We start from the raw sequence: 16,966 nt of genomic DNA, 5'->3' as shown, positions 1-16,966 counted from the left end.
TGCAGGTGGATAGGGGGCAGCACTGAGGCCATGACTGCATTGAAAGATCTTGCACAGCTTCCTTGAGTATTTTTTAATATGATGCCAAACTTGGCCTTTTGTGCCAATTTTAGGTCAAATCTTCAAAGCCAGGACTCAAACCCATGACACCAGTGTGGAAACAGTTATGTGTACAAGGTGGTAGTCTCATCCATCGATTTACACTTAAGATCGCATTTCTTATATATATATATATATATATATATATATATATATATATAAGAAATGCGATCTTAAGTGTAAATCGATGGATGAGACTACCACCTTGTACACATAACTGTTATATATATTATATATATATATATATATATATATATATATATATATATATATATACACACACACACACACACATACACACATATATATATATACATATTATATATAATTATATATAATTATTATTGCGACATAACTCAGAGCCTGTGTTTATAATGTATTTGCAAGCTAGCCATGTACCAGTGTTTCCCAAGTATATAAAAATATACTAATATTAATGTTGTTTCTCTCATCGCTGGATGTTTATGTAATTAAAATATTCACAAATACTTTAGTCAAAGCTGCAGACATTTCCATAAGAAAAAATTGTGCTAAAAAAAATCCAGTTATTTCTTGCTACGTGCTATTTCATCAGTTTGAACAAAATGCGTGAAAAAGTTAAAGTTTGTCATATGCGCAGAGAGTCTGAGGCCGTGCGCCCTGCCAAAGAGCTTAACGAGTAGAGCTGCGTGCGTAGCATCGCTGCACGCAGGTTTTATGACTTCGTGTTCGAAAAGAAGCCATTGACGGCTTTCGTGCTTTACACGTTATATCTTACACCTATTTTCTCTATTTTTTTAATAGGGAAAGTTTTCTTGGGTGCTCGAGCCCCAGATGTTCTTGTGATAGGAGGAAAAAGCGTTTTCGATACTGTGTTGTGCTATTACCGTAAGTAACAGAAAAAACGCGCAGCATCTTTTCCCGTGCGGTCCACATTACCATGGATCTCGAAAATGCGGACCACATTACCGCGGTGTCGCACCATTGGGGATGAAGCTCCACCTCGAGGTGAACCGCGAGCGGCATCTGCCCTGCTGCTGACGGGACACACGCACTGCACCGCGGGGTACGGCTGGTGCTGGCGTCACCACCGGAGCGACGGCTGTTTCCCCGCAGAACTAGACATGTCAGTCTCTCTCCCGCAGCTCAGAGACCAGATATGGCTGTGTCAAGGGCACGCTTCACTGAGCGAGCGCTAGTTTGTATCTGGAGTCGCGGATGAGCGGCGGAGGACAATATGTCAACCAGTGGCGCAGACTCGCTCAAACCCAGCGCCTTCATCCCGGTGTGCACCGCCGCCTGCCTCCTCTTCGGATCCACGTCTCTCTTCTTTGTCTTTACGTAAGTACAGAGGGAAAGTTACTCGGATGAGTGTTACATCATGGCTACATTGAGTAAACATGGCTGCTTTAAGTTGATCTGATTTGAAAGATTGTCTCTTACTTTCTACACTCCGTACTTTTAATTCTCAACATGATAAAACATGATATAAGAGCAGACTTCGTCCATTGTGGCTTCTCGATCGGTGAGTGATGCCTAAATACAGGTAGACATTTCTGACCTGGTTATAGGTTCAGAGCAGGCCCAGCTGGTGCAGTTTGCTCTGAGTCCTCACAGTAAGCACAGATAAGGGGATAAGCCCCTTGTAATTAAAACAGCCCGTAGAGCCAGTCAGTTTTGTGGTTTTTGCTTTTGCAGTAGCTGGAAGAAGCATCACTTTTAGGCACTGTGCATTTATGCCTTTATAAGGGACAGTTATGGGCTAAGTTTGGTCCAGTCCAATGCACAATCATGCTGACAGTAAGGAGTCCTAATGTTTCTGAGTATGTTGTCTTGGTACCCACAATGGCATCAAACTATTGTCAATAAATTGCCCCTCATCATCAGATTAGTGTTAGTCTAATAAACTTTGACTCTTGTAGCCATATCTGCCCCACTTTCCTCTGTAGTGTAGAGCAGCGCCTGTTCCCACTGGAAAATGACACCAGATTGGGAGTATGGGATTAGGATCCTCTGGACAGTGTAATGTGTGATCCCTCTATCTGAGAGGAGGAGGAGGAGGGTCAAGAACATGATTTACTGTGTGTGAAAACCTTCTTCCTCAAAGTGCACTTTTCTCTGTTGTTTTGATGAAATAACTGCATACTTTTAACAAATACAACACTAACATATTTACGTTAAGAGGAACTTTACAATACCTCATTAGGTTAAAGTGAAAGTACAATCAATGACTGCTAATGTGATGGGAAGAGGACATTACTCAATTGGGGGCTCAGTGCAAAACTAGCAGAACCAGCCCTGTGTCCGTGATAGACAGAACCTTAATGGCATTAATTGCCTTCTTATGGGACCAGTGATGAAGAGTTAGGAGAAATAAACGGGCACATCCAAATGTAAAAGCTGCGTGCTGGATCCAATAATGAAGCAGCAGTGACAATGTAGAAAGAGGATCCGCACAGCAATTTAGTTTATTCACACCATATCAGAATTGTATCAGTGATGAGGGGGAAACCCAATGTCCTTTTAACCTAAAACAGGATACAATTAGCCAGTCTGCAACATCGACGTAGCTTCTCATGATAAACAAGCATATTTATCTGGTCAAAGTTGAAAACAGGTTCATTAAAAAAATGATTTGCAAACATTGCCTGATGAAATTTGAGTCCGCACGCGTTCATTCATTGTGATAAGAAGCAAGATATTGACGCCACATCACTCTTTTTTGTGAAAACTAAACTAAAATCATGGGCCACGCTAAACCCAACAGGAAATGTGCCATACTGGGCAAGAACTCCACGGCAACAAAATGTATCTGGTCTAAGAATTGTTATCATGAGACACATATTGGTGTGGTTAAAGAAGCCAAACCTAAAGGCAGCTGTTTGTTAACGTTGTTATATTGTTCGTTTTTGCAGGTTTGTGTGTTAAATAGTCAAATTTGGAGTAAAAGTACCATCTCTGATGATGTGCAACTTACATTAAATGTCAAACTCAGTGTAATAATATTGGTGCCAGTAATTACCTTTTTGACCAACTTGTTAAAATAAGAGAAAATCTATGCACATTTTAGCACATTTCTGAAGTTTTGCGAAATTAGTCTGATTAGTTCTGTTTTATAGAGAAATTCCAAATAAAACTATTGAGATCTAATTTTGTCAGTATCGCCTACTACACTACAGTATGACTCAGTATCACAAAACAGGCTCCCCACTTCCACCACAGGAGTTGACCATCTAAAGCTGTTGCACATGAAGAAAAAAAAAGAACTGAATGTCAAACTGTCAAAGATGGCTTACTGCATCTGTATGGTGATGCGCTGACATGCGTGCCCTCTGTCTGCTGTGCCACTGACCCACTCCGGGCCGGAGGCTGGGGCAGATTTCTGAGCAGCTTACTGTTGAGTGTGATTTAATGCCGCTCCGCCTGGGCCTTTCATTAGGAAGGGTTGTCCTGTGGTGCCGTGGCATAATCAGTACCCTATACCCAGATGGTCTCACCCTGATGATGCAGGCAGCTGCTGGAACCCTCTCATCAGGTCCCATTTCAGAGAGCTACACTTTCACCTCATTATCAAAGGACCATAAAGGATATAGCTGACTTTTGATTAGAAGAATGATATTATCACTGCATACGGTTAATCGCTAACTATTCTTCTTCTTCTTCTTCTTCTTCTTCTTCTTCTTCTTCTTCTTCTTCTTCTTCTTCTTCTTCTTCTTCTTCTTCTTCTTCTTCTTCTTCTTCTTCTTCTTCTTCTTCTTCTTCTTCTTCTTCTTCTTCTTCTTCTTCTTCTTCTTTTTATTATATAAATTAACTGAAATAATGGTTGAAAAGTGTTGCTCAAATAAAATGATATAAAATAAAAATAAAAAATAATAAAATAAAAATAAATGATTTCACACATACAAAGGAACCCACTGGTTAATTGGCTTTGGTTTGATGACGACCGTCTCTGACAAAGGAAATTATACAATTTCCAAACACAAGGCAACTTAATGAGCCCTCGAACTCCTCTCAACTGAAATATGTTCAAGTTCTTCTTAAAGGGACTATACGAAGTCTAAAAATGTTCAGTATTTTCCTCCCCCTACATGTTCCAGCCGTGTCCTAATGTGTAGAATGAGCTCAGACCTGTTCACCACAACTGCCTCTAAAATCCCGCACTGTCACTCAAAAAGTTGCTACTTCAGGTCTGAAGTGCCGTCATGCACGAGTTTAATATAGAAGCTGCAGTTATGCGTAAGACCTGAGGTGGCAGTAGTGAGTATAAAATGACCAACTTGTATCTAGCCCCTTTAAAATGACTTGGATAAGAAACTTTTAAGTTACCCGGAAAAATACTCATTGACTCCTTGTTGTAACTGATAAGATAAGATTGATCTCTTTATTGATCTCACAATGGAGGAATTCACTTGTTACATCAGCTCTCAAGAAACATCTGGGTGCATATAGCCAGGATTATGTACAATCAAAGAAGAACAGGATAATGTGCAAACAACTAATAGTAAATAGAGATACCTTATGTACAATTAATACAAAATCTAAACTATAATTAAGCATGTCGGACATTGACCATGCTCAGGAAGAATTACACACCAATCCTCAGGGAAGCATGTTTTCTGCTTGATCATTTGTCACAGTGTTTGAAAGGATCCCTCTTATCCTGCGTGATCTTTTTATTTAACCTGGAAAGTCCCACTGAGATTAGGAATGTCATTTCCAGGGGAGTCCAAGCCTCAGAGGGGAACCTATTGTACATATTTTTAGTGGTTGTAGACATGGGGAGAACATGCAAACTCCACACAGAAAGGCCCCTCCTGCTGGGGATCCAACCCGAGACCTTCTAGCTGTGCACGAGCGCAAACCGCCGTGCCACCGTGTCGCCCATGTCCTGTTCATGGAAGTTTGTTCACACGCTGATCTGTTGAACAGCGTATCTCACAGAAATGTCACGGTGGACTTGGGTTAGTATCTAATGTGAAGATTCATTGGCCGCTGGACTGGCAGAAATGGTCTGTAATCCAGAGTTCATAATCCAGGGATTACTGCGTTTGCATCTGGCATGGCAATGGGGTACCCCTCCCCCACTGCCTGAACTGCCTGGGAGGTTTGGGGATTGGCGATGCACACAGGAAATGAATGAGTTTTATGTTTAGTTTTGGAGGAAATTTACAATCACAGCGGCTATTGGCAGTGTGCTTTGGCATGTCGTGTTTTGTATTTGCAATGAACCGTGTGCATTTTTATTATTATCATAACCGTCGCAACATGTTCGACAACCACATCCACTGAAACATTCATACAGTTAATGTAGGTTACGCGTGTGGCTCGATCAAACACTGTTAAAATAATCCAGTAGGAAATCTTTTCCTTTGTGTCGGCACAACCTGATTAAACTATACTGCAGATGTGACACTGTACCTTCTTTATTAACTCTTCATATACAATCCACACTACTGTATATTTAAAAACACTTTTGCAAAGGGGAAATACAGAATTATGATCATGACAATTCATTTGTGAATGAATTAATGTAAACCAGTATATGAGCTTTTGTTACACATATCGTATCCATAAGTTACTAATGCATATTTTGCTTATTATGCTGTGTGTGACTGACACTGTATAATGCCTTCAGTTTGAGACGCTTGTATTTCGATTTTCAGTTGTGATCATAGGTAACTCACTTCAATAACTTCACTTATTGGAAAGAAACTAGGAGCCTTTTCAAATTACCAATAAATTATGATTCATTATTTAGTAATAACGGTAATCTTATTGGTTTACGGAAGGTGCTAACAACTATAACTACCCTTTGGTTGCCTGTATGTAAGCTGTATGTTTCACTCTATTTGCACGTCATACTACTTCTCATTTGAAATTGAACCTAGAGATCGGTCACTGAGCTTTAAAGCAGTACTAAGCAAGTTGTTTACCTTATTAAATCCTTTCCGTAGACCCTCTGGGGGTGTTAATGGGATGATTGAGTCTTTCATCTCCCCCGGTATCTCAGGAAACCACAATTGCAACTTGACTGCCACCGGACTGGAGTCACCAATACACACTAATGGAATCGAAGCTAACAGGCTAACGGGCAAAGCTAACTGCGGGCTAGCGCCGCCTTAACAGTATTTACAGCCAAGTTTGAGTGAAAAAAAAAAATTTCCATTGTGTAATTGGATGAACAATATCCCCCTCTCCCTTCGCCTTTTCTGTCAGTGTCTCACGGACAATAAACAAATAAAATTTTCACAACTTGCTACAACACCTGCAATTATGGCCTCTAGGGGCAAGAGTTACTTAGTACTGCTTTAACTACTGGAGGCTGATACTTATGGGGACTTTATCGTACACAGGAAGCAGGAGAGAGTCCCTTTATGTTCATTTCAAAAAACTGATTTTAGCCACAGGATCCGGCAACCCACAGTGGTGCTCATTCTGCTTTACGACTGCATAATTATCTAGAGTCACGTAATCTGGAGCCGTTTTAAAAGCTGCTAAAGACACAACTTTTCTCTCAAGCGTTTGATGTCAGCTGAGTCGAGATCTTGGTTTTGGATTGTTATGTAATGTTCTGTAATACAGGGCCGCTAGCTCTTGTCTCTCACAGCAAAAAAGATCCCAGGTTTGATACACCCTTTCTGTGCAGAGTTTGCCCACACTTACCACTGACGAAATGCACAAGAGGATCATCCCATGTACATGTAGAATCCCCTCTAGGGCCGGGACATCCCTTAAACAGATCGTACATGTCCTGCCCGGCTCAAACAAACTGAGAAGGTTGTCCGGGTCTTGAATAAAGTGTGTTGATGCTCGGCAGGCTCCTGTGCACCCTGTGGCTAAATCCCTTGTTGTGGGCAGCAATGACACTAATCTTTTACAGCAAACAATTACTTTTGAGATTACCGCTCTTATTTGCGGTAAACGGGATAAAGATCGTCCCTCTATATCTTTGCTCAGACGGTTGCTGGTGTTGATTGAACCTGTTTGGATGACGCATTGTCCTTTTATGTGTATGTTAAGATGCCCGTGGCTTGCTGTGAGCATCTCCCCAGCTGTTCCACCATGCTGCGCCGTCGTCTTCCTGTTTGTGCTGGCCAATTTCACCATGGCTACGTTCATGGACGCCGGAGTGCTTCCTATAGGTATGCACCCGAATTACAAAGCCTACTATTACTGCTGCCTCCATGTGCTCGGGTAAAGGTGATTGCTAAATGAATAGTGTTATGTAGGCCTCATGACAAACAGATAAAGGCATAAAAACAGATTATGTGGTGGCGTTCATGTGCAATTTTCTGCTTGCACACGTGAAGGCAGCACAAGCCGAATTGCTCTGTGACTTTGCTTGTCGTGTCTCAGCCAATGAGGATGAAGACAAAGAGGAGGACTTCCGGGCACCTCTTTACAAAAATGTGGACGTGAAGGGAGTCCAGGTTCGGATGAAGTGGTGTGGCTCGTGTCACTTCTACAGGCCCCCGCGGTGCTCCCACTGCAGCGTCTGCGATCACTGTGTGGAGGTGAGTGTCGACGATCAATCCATTTCTAATGTTTTGTGTTGTGTGTGAGGTTAAGGTGCATATGTTACCCAGTTTCCTTTACTTTGGCCATTTTTGTGATGTTTATAGTTTTACTTCCTTATTGGACACTGACAGGAGGAGACATAGATAGAGGCAATTTTTTTTTAACTGTTGCCGTGCCAACGATGTTATGTCAATGGAAAATGAGTCAAGCTGATATGGAACTTTACCTCTATCTAGCTTTAAACCTGTAGCTTAAAAATAACATAATACAATACTTATTATCCATCTGAATAAGTCAAACGCATTAAAACCTGTCATATGCACTTTAAAGTGCACTTCATTATTCCCATAGGGACATTTGTGTGTTTTCCAGTTCAAAGCATCTGAGCTTCACCAACATGATCCTGAAAACAAATCTGCACGTTGCATTTCGTTCAGGTGGCAGTGGCTCAGTGGTTAGAGCCGTAGCCAACAAAACTGAAGGTGTCCGGTTCAATCCCACCCCCGACCAGTGCATCCTGTTGCTGTGTCCCTAGGCAAGACATGACACTAGAGCTGCACAAATATATTAAATTATTGTTATCTCTGTAGTCCTTGCAGTGTCCATATCGAAACCACAATGTATTGCAAACTCACTACGGTCTTCCGGACTGATGTTTACACAGCAACAACAATCTCCTTAGTAACTTAGTCAATTAGTAACTTAAAGAGGAGGTATTATGCTTTTTTCAATCACATAGCACCAGTCTATATCACTCTACAATGATGACAAAACCTTCTGTTGGTCTGTAAATGCAGTAAATTAGAATAACTGCCTTGTATAAATTGCTCTCTCAAAATGGCTGCAGTGAATGTCTTGAAATAGGCCTCTGTCTCTTTAAGAACCTCTGACCCTTTCCGACACGCCCCCTCCACACTCTGTGGCATCAGTGGGGAGGGGATTCTGCTGAGGAGCAGTGGTTGGTTACTCGGCTGGTGACGAAAGCTCGGAGGCGTCTCCAGGAGGTGGGGGCGTTCCTAGGAGGACTCAGGCAAAGCTATCCCTAAAATGGCCGCCATCAGAGTTTTTACAGATTACTCAAAAATACGTGAATGTGCCAAGGCAACACTTCAGGCATGTTTTTAATGAGGGAATGACATAATAACATGATGTAAAGCTTGAAAAAGTCCATTTTACATAATACCCCCCCTTTAAAACGTGCACAAGTTTAGTTTTAGTCATGATTTTCTTCATTTAGTTTAATTTTAGACTGTTTTTTTAATGTAATCTGTTGAAATGCTTCTGTAAAATAATATCATAATCATATCATATTTTATAATCTTCCTAAAAATGCTACTCTATGCACATATGTGAGAATATTTCCCACTGAAAAGACTTTTTTGTTTGTTTTGTTGATGCTGTTTATACGAGCAGTAGTTTAAACCTTGCATGTGTAAAAAGTAAAAACATTGAGGCAGGTTGGAACAAGTTTGTAGCCTCACATCATGCTGAAGCGAATCGAGCTCATAAGGCACGGACACAATCCGGCAAACCCAGAGCTTGGAGTATAAGTCATCAGACTAAAAGCTACTGAAAAACTTCGTTATAACAATTTTGCTTTTGCAATGAGGTCCGAGCTCTAAACAGAGTTAATACACTACAGTGTGTGTTGTGATGAAGGTTTACCTGAACTGTGGAGGCCGCGTTGCTCAGCTCTTTCTAACTGTGTACAAGTGATTGATTGTCGAGATGCAGTGACTATTATTCCATTCCATTAATTGTCTGACAGCTAGGCTACTGGCTCTGATAAAATCACAGTATGCTAGTGCAAAAGTGCTACTGCTGGCATTATGCTTCACTGCTTTCATGACACTTGGACTTCTTCCTGACTCACTGTCTGTCACTCTAGTGCCTGTCCTCAAGGAAAAGGCTGGTATTGTTGGGAGACTGAAAATTCTGATGGGCTACGTGTGACACTACATAAGCACAACAAACTAACTATTCTTTGCACTTGCAGTGAAAACCAGACAGCACAGGAGCATCTGAGACTAAACCTCTCTGGGTTTTTAGGGTTTGTTGATGCATCCATGGCCTTATATAGAGTGAACCAGTGTAAGGCTTTTGTGAAACTCAACGCAATCCTGGTCTACTGGTACTCTAATCAGATAATGCAGCCGGTTAAGTGGGGTAGCAGCAATACCTCAGCCTCATTTTGAGAGCCTTCACAAGCCTCTATACACAGCGCCACTGTGGTGCAAATAAAGGAAGGCTGTACTGCAAAACCTCAAAGCTGCCCATAATGACGCTCTCAGAATTTTGTTGAAAAAGCCCGTCTGGCTCACGTGAACTCATTGCATGCTCTGATGAGAAATCAGAATCTTGTGCGGTCTAAATGGCTCTAAGTACTCTCTTGTGTGGACTCTTTACCCTAGTGTCAGCTCTGTGGATACACTGGTACAATTGTCATTTATTTTTTCTATTTGTGATGTACTGTTATTTGTGTTGTATGTCTCCTATCTTGAGTTTGACGAATAAATGCGATGCATGTAATTATAACTGAACACTTTATCCTCATACCGTGCAGCCCTAACAGAGAAATGTGTTCTTTTTCCCACAGGACTTTGATCATCACTGTCCGTGGGTGAACAACTGCATTGGAAGGAGGAACTATCGTTACTTCTTCATGTTCCTCCTGTCACTGACTGTTCATATCTCTGCTGTGTTGACCTTTGGCCTCCTATACATCCTCAACCACACAGAAGAGTTATGGGAGCTGCATGGCACGGTCACGTATCCTTTGCTTGTTTCCGTGGCCTAAACATAGGAAGTTGGCGGTTCAATCTCAGGTCCGATGTGTCTTTGGAGCAAGACACTTCACCCACCGTGGCTGTGTGTGAAAGTGGTTTTAAAAAGCACAATACAAATGAAAGGCATTGTTATTCATCATTGTTGTTTTAGAACCGGGTTGTCCAAACTTTTTTCACTGAGGGCCACTTACAGAAAAATATACAACTGGGCTGCACTCAGTAGAGGTCAGATATATAACTTCACCTCTATTTTATTAATAGCAAATTCAATAAAATGTGAACTATGCTTTTTAATTTAATATGCTTAAAGTAAAAAAGAAGAAAACGACAGCCTTCATCACAGCTTTCAATTAATGGATTTTCATTTATTTTATATATATTCAAAAAAAAATGCAAAAAAAAATTATAAAAATGAAAAGATTCAATAATATTTTTCGAATTTTCAGAAAGTGGCCCACGGCCCGCAGTTGGCCCACGGGCCGCACTTTGGACACCCCTGTTTTAGAAGAAAAGAATAGAATAGAACAGAACTTTTATTGTTGTATGTCACTTGATTGGTCATGTGAGACCCCCCCCCCCCTGTTTTAAATGGGGCTCACACACCTGTGATAGTTCTTACCCCGAAGACTCAATGAGTCGAAATGCGTCAGTTACGCTATTAAATTATAATTTTTTTAGGTATCACTTTCTTTTACAGTACCCTTGATACATTGTACCTAACTAAATTTAGTACAATGTATTGTAATAATAATAATGTAATAACTTGTACTTATGTAGTACGTACACAATGAAATAACTTGTATTAGTACTTTGTAAGTACATAATATAATAGGACACAAGACCCTTAAGGTTAGGGTTAGAATTATGTCTTATTACATTATGTACAGAATACAAATACATATTACTCCATTGTGTATATAACCCATAGATACGACTTATTACACATTGTTACAAAGCCCATTACACTGTACTCAATTTAGTTCAGTACAATGTATCAAGGGTAGTGTAAAATAAGTGCCTCAGCCTGTCTCTTTCTCTAGAATATAACTTTATTGTCTGTTCAAAAGAGCAGGAATTCGTCTTTCAACACGACTCAATTAAAACTCATTCAGTAAAAACACACATTATTGTTGGATTATTGTTGATTTTCCTTAATGAATACAGTTTGGTGGTTGTTAGTATTTCAGGATTATTTCTAATTCCTGTCTTGGGACTCACTGGTTTCCACTTGTACCTCGTGTCCAGAGGGCGCACCACCAATGAACAGGTCAGATTTACTCATGAAAGTATTTACTCATTTGTTTTGTGTTTTTTTATTACTCTTATTAGTATCCATGACATTTAGTTTGTCTGTGGATGTTCATAAAAACGTACGTGGATAAATCCAAAGTGCTGACCCCTGATTGTGGTTTATTTACATTCCCACAGGTAACAGGGAAGTTTCAAGGTGGAGTAAATCCGTTCTCCAGAGGCTGCTGTAAAAATCTGGAGTATTTGGTTTGCAGTCCCATCTCTCCAAAGTAATTATAAAGATGATCAACATTTGTATTTGCCTTTATATGTATGTTTGGTAACACAATATTTCTCTTAGATATACCGGAAGACCCTTAAAGAAAACCACTGTTCATGTTCAGCCGCCGTTCTTACGCCCAGAGATCGACAGGCCTCTGAAGCTCAAGGACAATGGGATACAGTCTAAAGACGGGGCCAAAAAAGTAGGACTTTTTATTGCCCCCTAATGCGATTTTACTGACATATTTTTTTAATCAGATTTGTGATTTATGTTAAGTACACTTTAGATTACAGCCCGCGAGTTCCAGGGAACGAGAAAATAATTACACATGTGCACGGTTAAATAAATGTGTACAAAGTGTAACAAACGTAAGTTTACCAGGGGTACAAAGTGCAACAAATGTGTAGCCGTCATATAGATGTGTCTGCTTTATAAAGAGCATACTGGTTTTAGAAAGTGTGTATTGATAGTAATGTTGTTTTAAAAAGATTCAAGACCAAACACCTAAATTTAAAAAGTAAATACACATCACCCATGGATTCAACACAACTTACTCAATCACAACGGTGATATACTGGAAAGAAGAGGGGAACGGAAACTTCATACGGTACCTTGGAGGTTCCCAATATTCAAAATAGAGAAGGGGGAACAAACAAAAAAGAATAAATAGTAACAAGGAGGAACAAGGGAAAATGACCGTGTATTGTGCAAATGTGTGTAATCTAAAGTGAGAAGCTACGGCCTGTAAATCTGAGAAATGAGGGAACAAAAAAGAATAAACTACCTTGATACATTGTAACTATAAATGTAGTACAATGTAATGTACAATTTAACAATGTGTAATGACTTGTATCTATGTAGTACTAACACACAATGGCAATGTGTGTTAGTTCTTTGGAGGTGCATAATGTCAAGGATAGGGCTTAAAGTTGGGGATAGAGTTGGGGTCTTATGTTTTATACATTCTTCCATTGTGAATCAAACCTTAGGTACAAGTTATTACACACTGTTACAGCACATTACATTGTACTGAATGTGGTACAATGTATCAAGGGTAATAAAGAGTAACAAGGCGGAACACTTTGTTGTACTTTGGTGTATGACTGAGAGTGTGGATGGGTGAGTGGTTTCTTGCTGTAAAGCACTTTGGGCCTAATGAAGGTAGAAAAGCACTATATAAGTTGAGATCATTTACCATTGTACACCTCTATGACACCTTGCACTTGAATGTGTTTTACATGCACTAACATGCTTTTTCATTGCTTTCTTGTTACCCGTACACATGGAGCTCGCAGGCTTTAATCTTAAAGAAAATATGTAAATTACACTGTGCGCATGCATTTCAGAACATCTTCTAAAGGTACACTTAATTGTTATTAGAGAACATTGTTACCTAAATAATTGCAGCCATTGCAATCTGCAAATTGGGACCATTTAAATGACTTCTGCTCCTTAGTGTCCAATTCTCTGGGGAGGAACTTTTCAAATGCTCATTAACAAATGATGGTCCTACCTGTCAGGTGATCTCATGCCTCTGTGGTCTTGTTGTCTTTTCCTTTCAGTGCTCGTCATCCAGAGCGGTTGAGCTGACAGACGCAACGCAAATGAAACCTCCTCCTCCTCTACCCCCCAAACCGGATCACGGACTGCTCAAAAGCCACTTAGCTGCTTTAGACAGTATGTTGATGCTCGTATCGTGGGCTCAGAAAGTGTTAAGACCACTTTTAATTGAAAAAAAAACAAAAAACAATTATGCAGCAGTCTGATACTAAAATTGTAAAATCTCTACTGGTAAAAAATATATACTGATTACCATAATATAGTTTTAAATAATATTAACAAAGTGTGTATAGACTATGAAAAAATATATAAAGACATAAAAGCAGCCTATATGTGAGCCTGCGTGTGATTTTGTTAGATCATTTTAGTGTCAGACTTGAACTTACTAACATAGGAAAAAAGAGATGTGCATAAATACTCCCTGAACCCACTTTGAAAATGTATCCAGTGTCAGTAGCCATGTATTAATTTAAGTTGTCTGTTTTCAGAGATGGGACACCAGACCAAATCCATTATTCCTGTGTCCATCCCCACTGTCCCACAGCTGCGTCCAGTGCTGGAGGCCATTTCCAGAGGGTCATCTCCCATTCCCCCAGAACAGGTGATTGTCAAACTTACTCTAGCTTTTCACTTTCAACAGTAACTACCATCTCGGAAAATATTTGACCTACTAAGCAATACTAATCACGAGGCCTAGATCAAATCAGGACTTCTCGCCGTCTAAAAATAGACCTAAAATGTACCAAATTATGTTCAGGCTGGAAGTAAACCCGGTTTAAACCAGAAAAACTGTACCTAAATGCATTTCTAAAGCATAAATTAAATTATCTCTAATTTAAAGGAATAAAGTCTAAAATTGCAGATGGCCCTGAGTACTACAGTTTGAGAGCTCTAGTGTGATTATTAATTGTCCTCATATACAGCTTTTAACAATTGGTTTGACCTGTCGCCAGCTTCAGTTCTAGTATACAGGTACATACTAGACTGTTTTTAGGCCTCATTTCTCCATATGTCAACTTTAAAGACTGGTATTATCTAATCCTGTAACCAAATTGAACAAAGTAAGAATGAACTTATCGGTGGAAACTATATTTCAGTTTGCCTTTTTTCTTGCAGTTGCTAAAGGCGTCAGAGCTGCAGACAAACGGCCGAAGTCACGAGAGGTCCAGAGGCAGCCCGGTGGCAGGCCATGTCACCTCACAGTCCCAAGCCAGTCTGCACACTAGCACCATAGCGGGTTCACTGCCCCTGAGCTCTCTGACGCTCAACTCTCGTTCTCTCACCCTTAAACACAACAGTCACCATGGCAATAAGGGCTCAAACCCACAACCTGGCATCATGTCTGCCACCAACCTGTTCCCCAACCACAACAGCCTCTCCTACGACAACCTCATGAGCTCCCCTGACCTGCACATGCTGTCCCACCGAGGGGGTGCCACTATGAGCTGTCACCCGCACTTTATGACCTTGGCCTCTGATGGTTCCCTGGTACAGCGTCCGCCGCCCCCACACGCTTACAGCCCTGTCTTTATGGGCGTAGCGAGACAGTCCCCTCAGCCACGAGACCCGTCGCCATCTCTGCAGGGTCTCAGCTCCCGGGACCCCTCGCCATCCTTCCCAGGTTTTGTCCAGAGAGACGTCTCACCATCCTTTCAAGGCCTCATGCCAAGGGACCTAGCATCCCAAAGCATATCCTCACGAGATGTCCCGCCTCCGTCTGCGGCTGCCCGCTATGACAACTTTTCGAAAACAATCATGGCGTCCATTCACGAGAGGCGCGACATAGAGGAGCGGGACAGGATGCTTCGGCTACACGGAAGACCTCAGCCGCTTTTCGGAGTGGAGATGGGAATTTATGACATCCCAAGTAGAAGAAGTCTCCCACCAGATAATATCAGACAAATAGGCTCCCGTGGGCCCACCCCGCCCGCATATGGGTCTAGGGAGTTCCTTATGAGCACAGGTATCTTGGGCTACGGCATTAGAAGCTCACCTCTGTCCACTTCTTCCACATCTTCTTTGACCCGTGGTCCTAGAACGTCCACATCGCCCCTCCAGAGCAGTAGCAGCAGCAGCCTGCAGACCAAAGGCAGGACATCCTCTCCACTGCTTGGTCCAGCGGATAGACACCCCCAGCCTCTACCCACCTCCACAGCCACTCTTCCCCGAATGCCCTCCCTGTCCAGTGCCCCATCCTACGCCTCATACGGCACTACCAAGCGCTCCTCGCTCACGTACGGCTCTGAGAAGGACTCTCCCACTGCAGGAACCCTTAAATGAAGCTCCTCTCTGTTTCTGCTGCGAGTGAATCATCTATGCAGTGTTCGTTTCGATCCGCACAGCTTCCTAATACGTTGTAAATAAGTGGCCCATTGTGGGTTTTGCGTACGTAGGAGTGTGACAAACATCACAAGTGAAAAAAAGAAACTTTTGCAAAATTGGTGCACATATGTTGTTCAGCTCAAACTTGTTTCTCAGGATAGACATGCCTCCCCTTACAGAGGGCGCTGTATAAACTACAAACCGGAAGAGCTAGCTACAAACTCTTTATAATTGTTTTGTACTTTTGTGATATTATGTACCACTTTACAAAACTGCATTGTGTATGTGTCTTGCTTCTAAAAACCCTGTTAAAGAATTTTGTAGTTGTTTATATGATTAATAAAATAATTTTGTAATTTTACCTGGTGTTGTTCTGGATACCGTACTGAACAAAGTCGTCAGAAATGATTGAAGTTACATATTTAAAAAAAAATAAAAAAAATAGCTGACTGCTGCGGTTCCTAACCTTTTGTGTTAGGAACAGGCCACCGAGATACGTTCTTACCTGAGCTTAGACGAGTTGATACGTACCTGTCTGGTCTGGAAGAGCACGGTCACTTCTAACTTCACCCCCGTTTTGAGCTGTAGGAACACATTGGGAGAGGCCAAATGCTAACAACATCTTTGGTCGTTTTGCGTGACTGAGGGCAAACACAAAGACCAGACAGGCACGCATCAACTCGTCTAAGCTCAGGTAAGAACATATCGCAGTATGTAAAAACGGTGGCCTGTTCCTTTAAAAAGCCAAACTGCCTTTATTGGCCAAAAACACTGATAAAAAAATATATAATTTTCCATTACAATTTGTTGAAATACCACTGAGCTGTGGGCAGTAACAACGCCGCTTTGAATTGTACCCTACCCTTTGTAAACGACGCCCTCTAGTGAGTACATGTGGTAAAAGTTAAAGAGATGCATCTTGTTACGCTGCCTGACCCCCCACCCCCCACCCCCCAAAAAAGTGTTATGACTTGGGGTGGCTGTAGTTCGTCAGGTGTAGGTTCATCAACACTATGTGCCCTAAGAATAGCATAAGCTGACAACCTGAACCTCCTCAATGACCAGGCTATTCCATCAAGGGGTTTCTTCTTCCCTGATGGCATATTCCAAGATGACAATCAGTGTTCATTTCGTCGACTAAAATATTTAGTCTTAATTTTAGTCAAAGTGATATTTTTGACGACTAAAT

General features: G+C 41.3%; 1 protein-coding gene across 1 annotated transcript; it reads left to right on the top strand.

Annotated features, from left to right (window-relative positions):
* The first annotated feature begins 1,060 nt into the window (after positions 1 to 1,060).
* zdhhc8a (zDHHC palmitoyltransferase 8a) lies at positions 1,061 to 16,074 on the top strand. The gene is made up of 10 exons (XM_079581095.1): positions 1,061 to 1,419; positions 7,099 to 7,220; positions 7,435 to 7,592; positions 10,193 to 10,365; positions 11,547 to 11,649; positions 11,811 to 11,902; positions 11,974 to 12,097; positions 13,458 to 13,572; positions 13,944 to 14,056; positions 14,572 to 16,074. Exons 1-10 carry the CDS (start codon positions 1,316 to 1,318, stop codon positions 15,733 to 15,735), a joined length of 2,268 nt encoding a protein of 755 aa, XP_079437221.1. The 5' UTR covers positions 1,061 to 1,315; the 3' UTR covers positions 15,736 to 16,074.
* The last annotated feature ends 892 nt before the right edge of the window (positions 16,075 to 16,966 follow it).

Source organism: Gobius niger (genome assembly GCF_951799975.1).
Source record: "Gobius niger genome assembly, chromosome: 2".
In the NCBI taxonomy this organism is placed as follows: domain Eukaryota; kingdom Metazoa; phylum Chordata; class Actinopteri; order Gobiiformes; family Gobiidae; genus Gobius; species Gobius niger.
This window is presented reverse-complemented; position numbering and strand designations above follow the sequence as displayed.

Excerpts from the sequence above, each read along its gene's own strand:
- zdhhc8a (XM_079581095.1), top strand. The coding sequence starts at position 1,316 with ATGTCAACCAGTGGCGCAGACTCGCTCAAACCCAGCGCCTTCATCCCG. Across the intron at positions 7,221-7,434 it reads CGCCGGAGTGCTTCCTATAG|CCAATGAGGATGAAGACAAA; the intron begins GTATGCACCCGA and ends GTCGTGTCTCAG. Across the intron at positions 12,098-13,457 it reads CTAAAGACGGGGCCAAAAAA|TGCTCGTCATCCAGAGCGGT; the intron begins GTAGGACTTTTT and ends TTTTCCTTTCAG.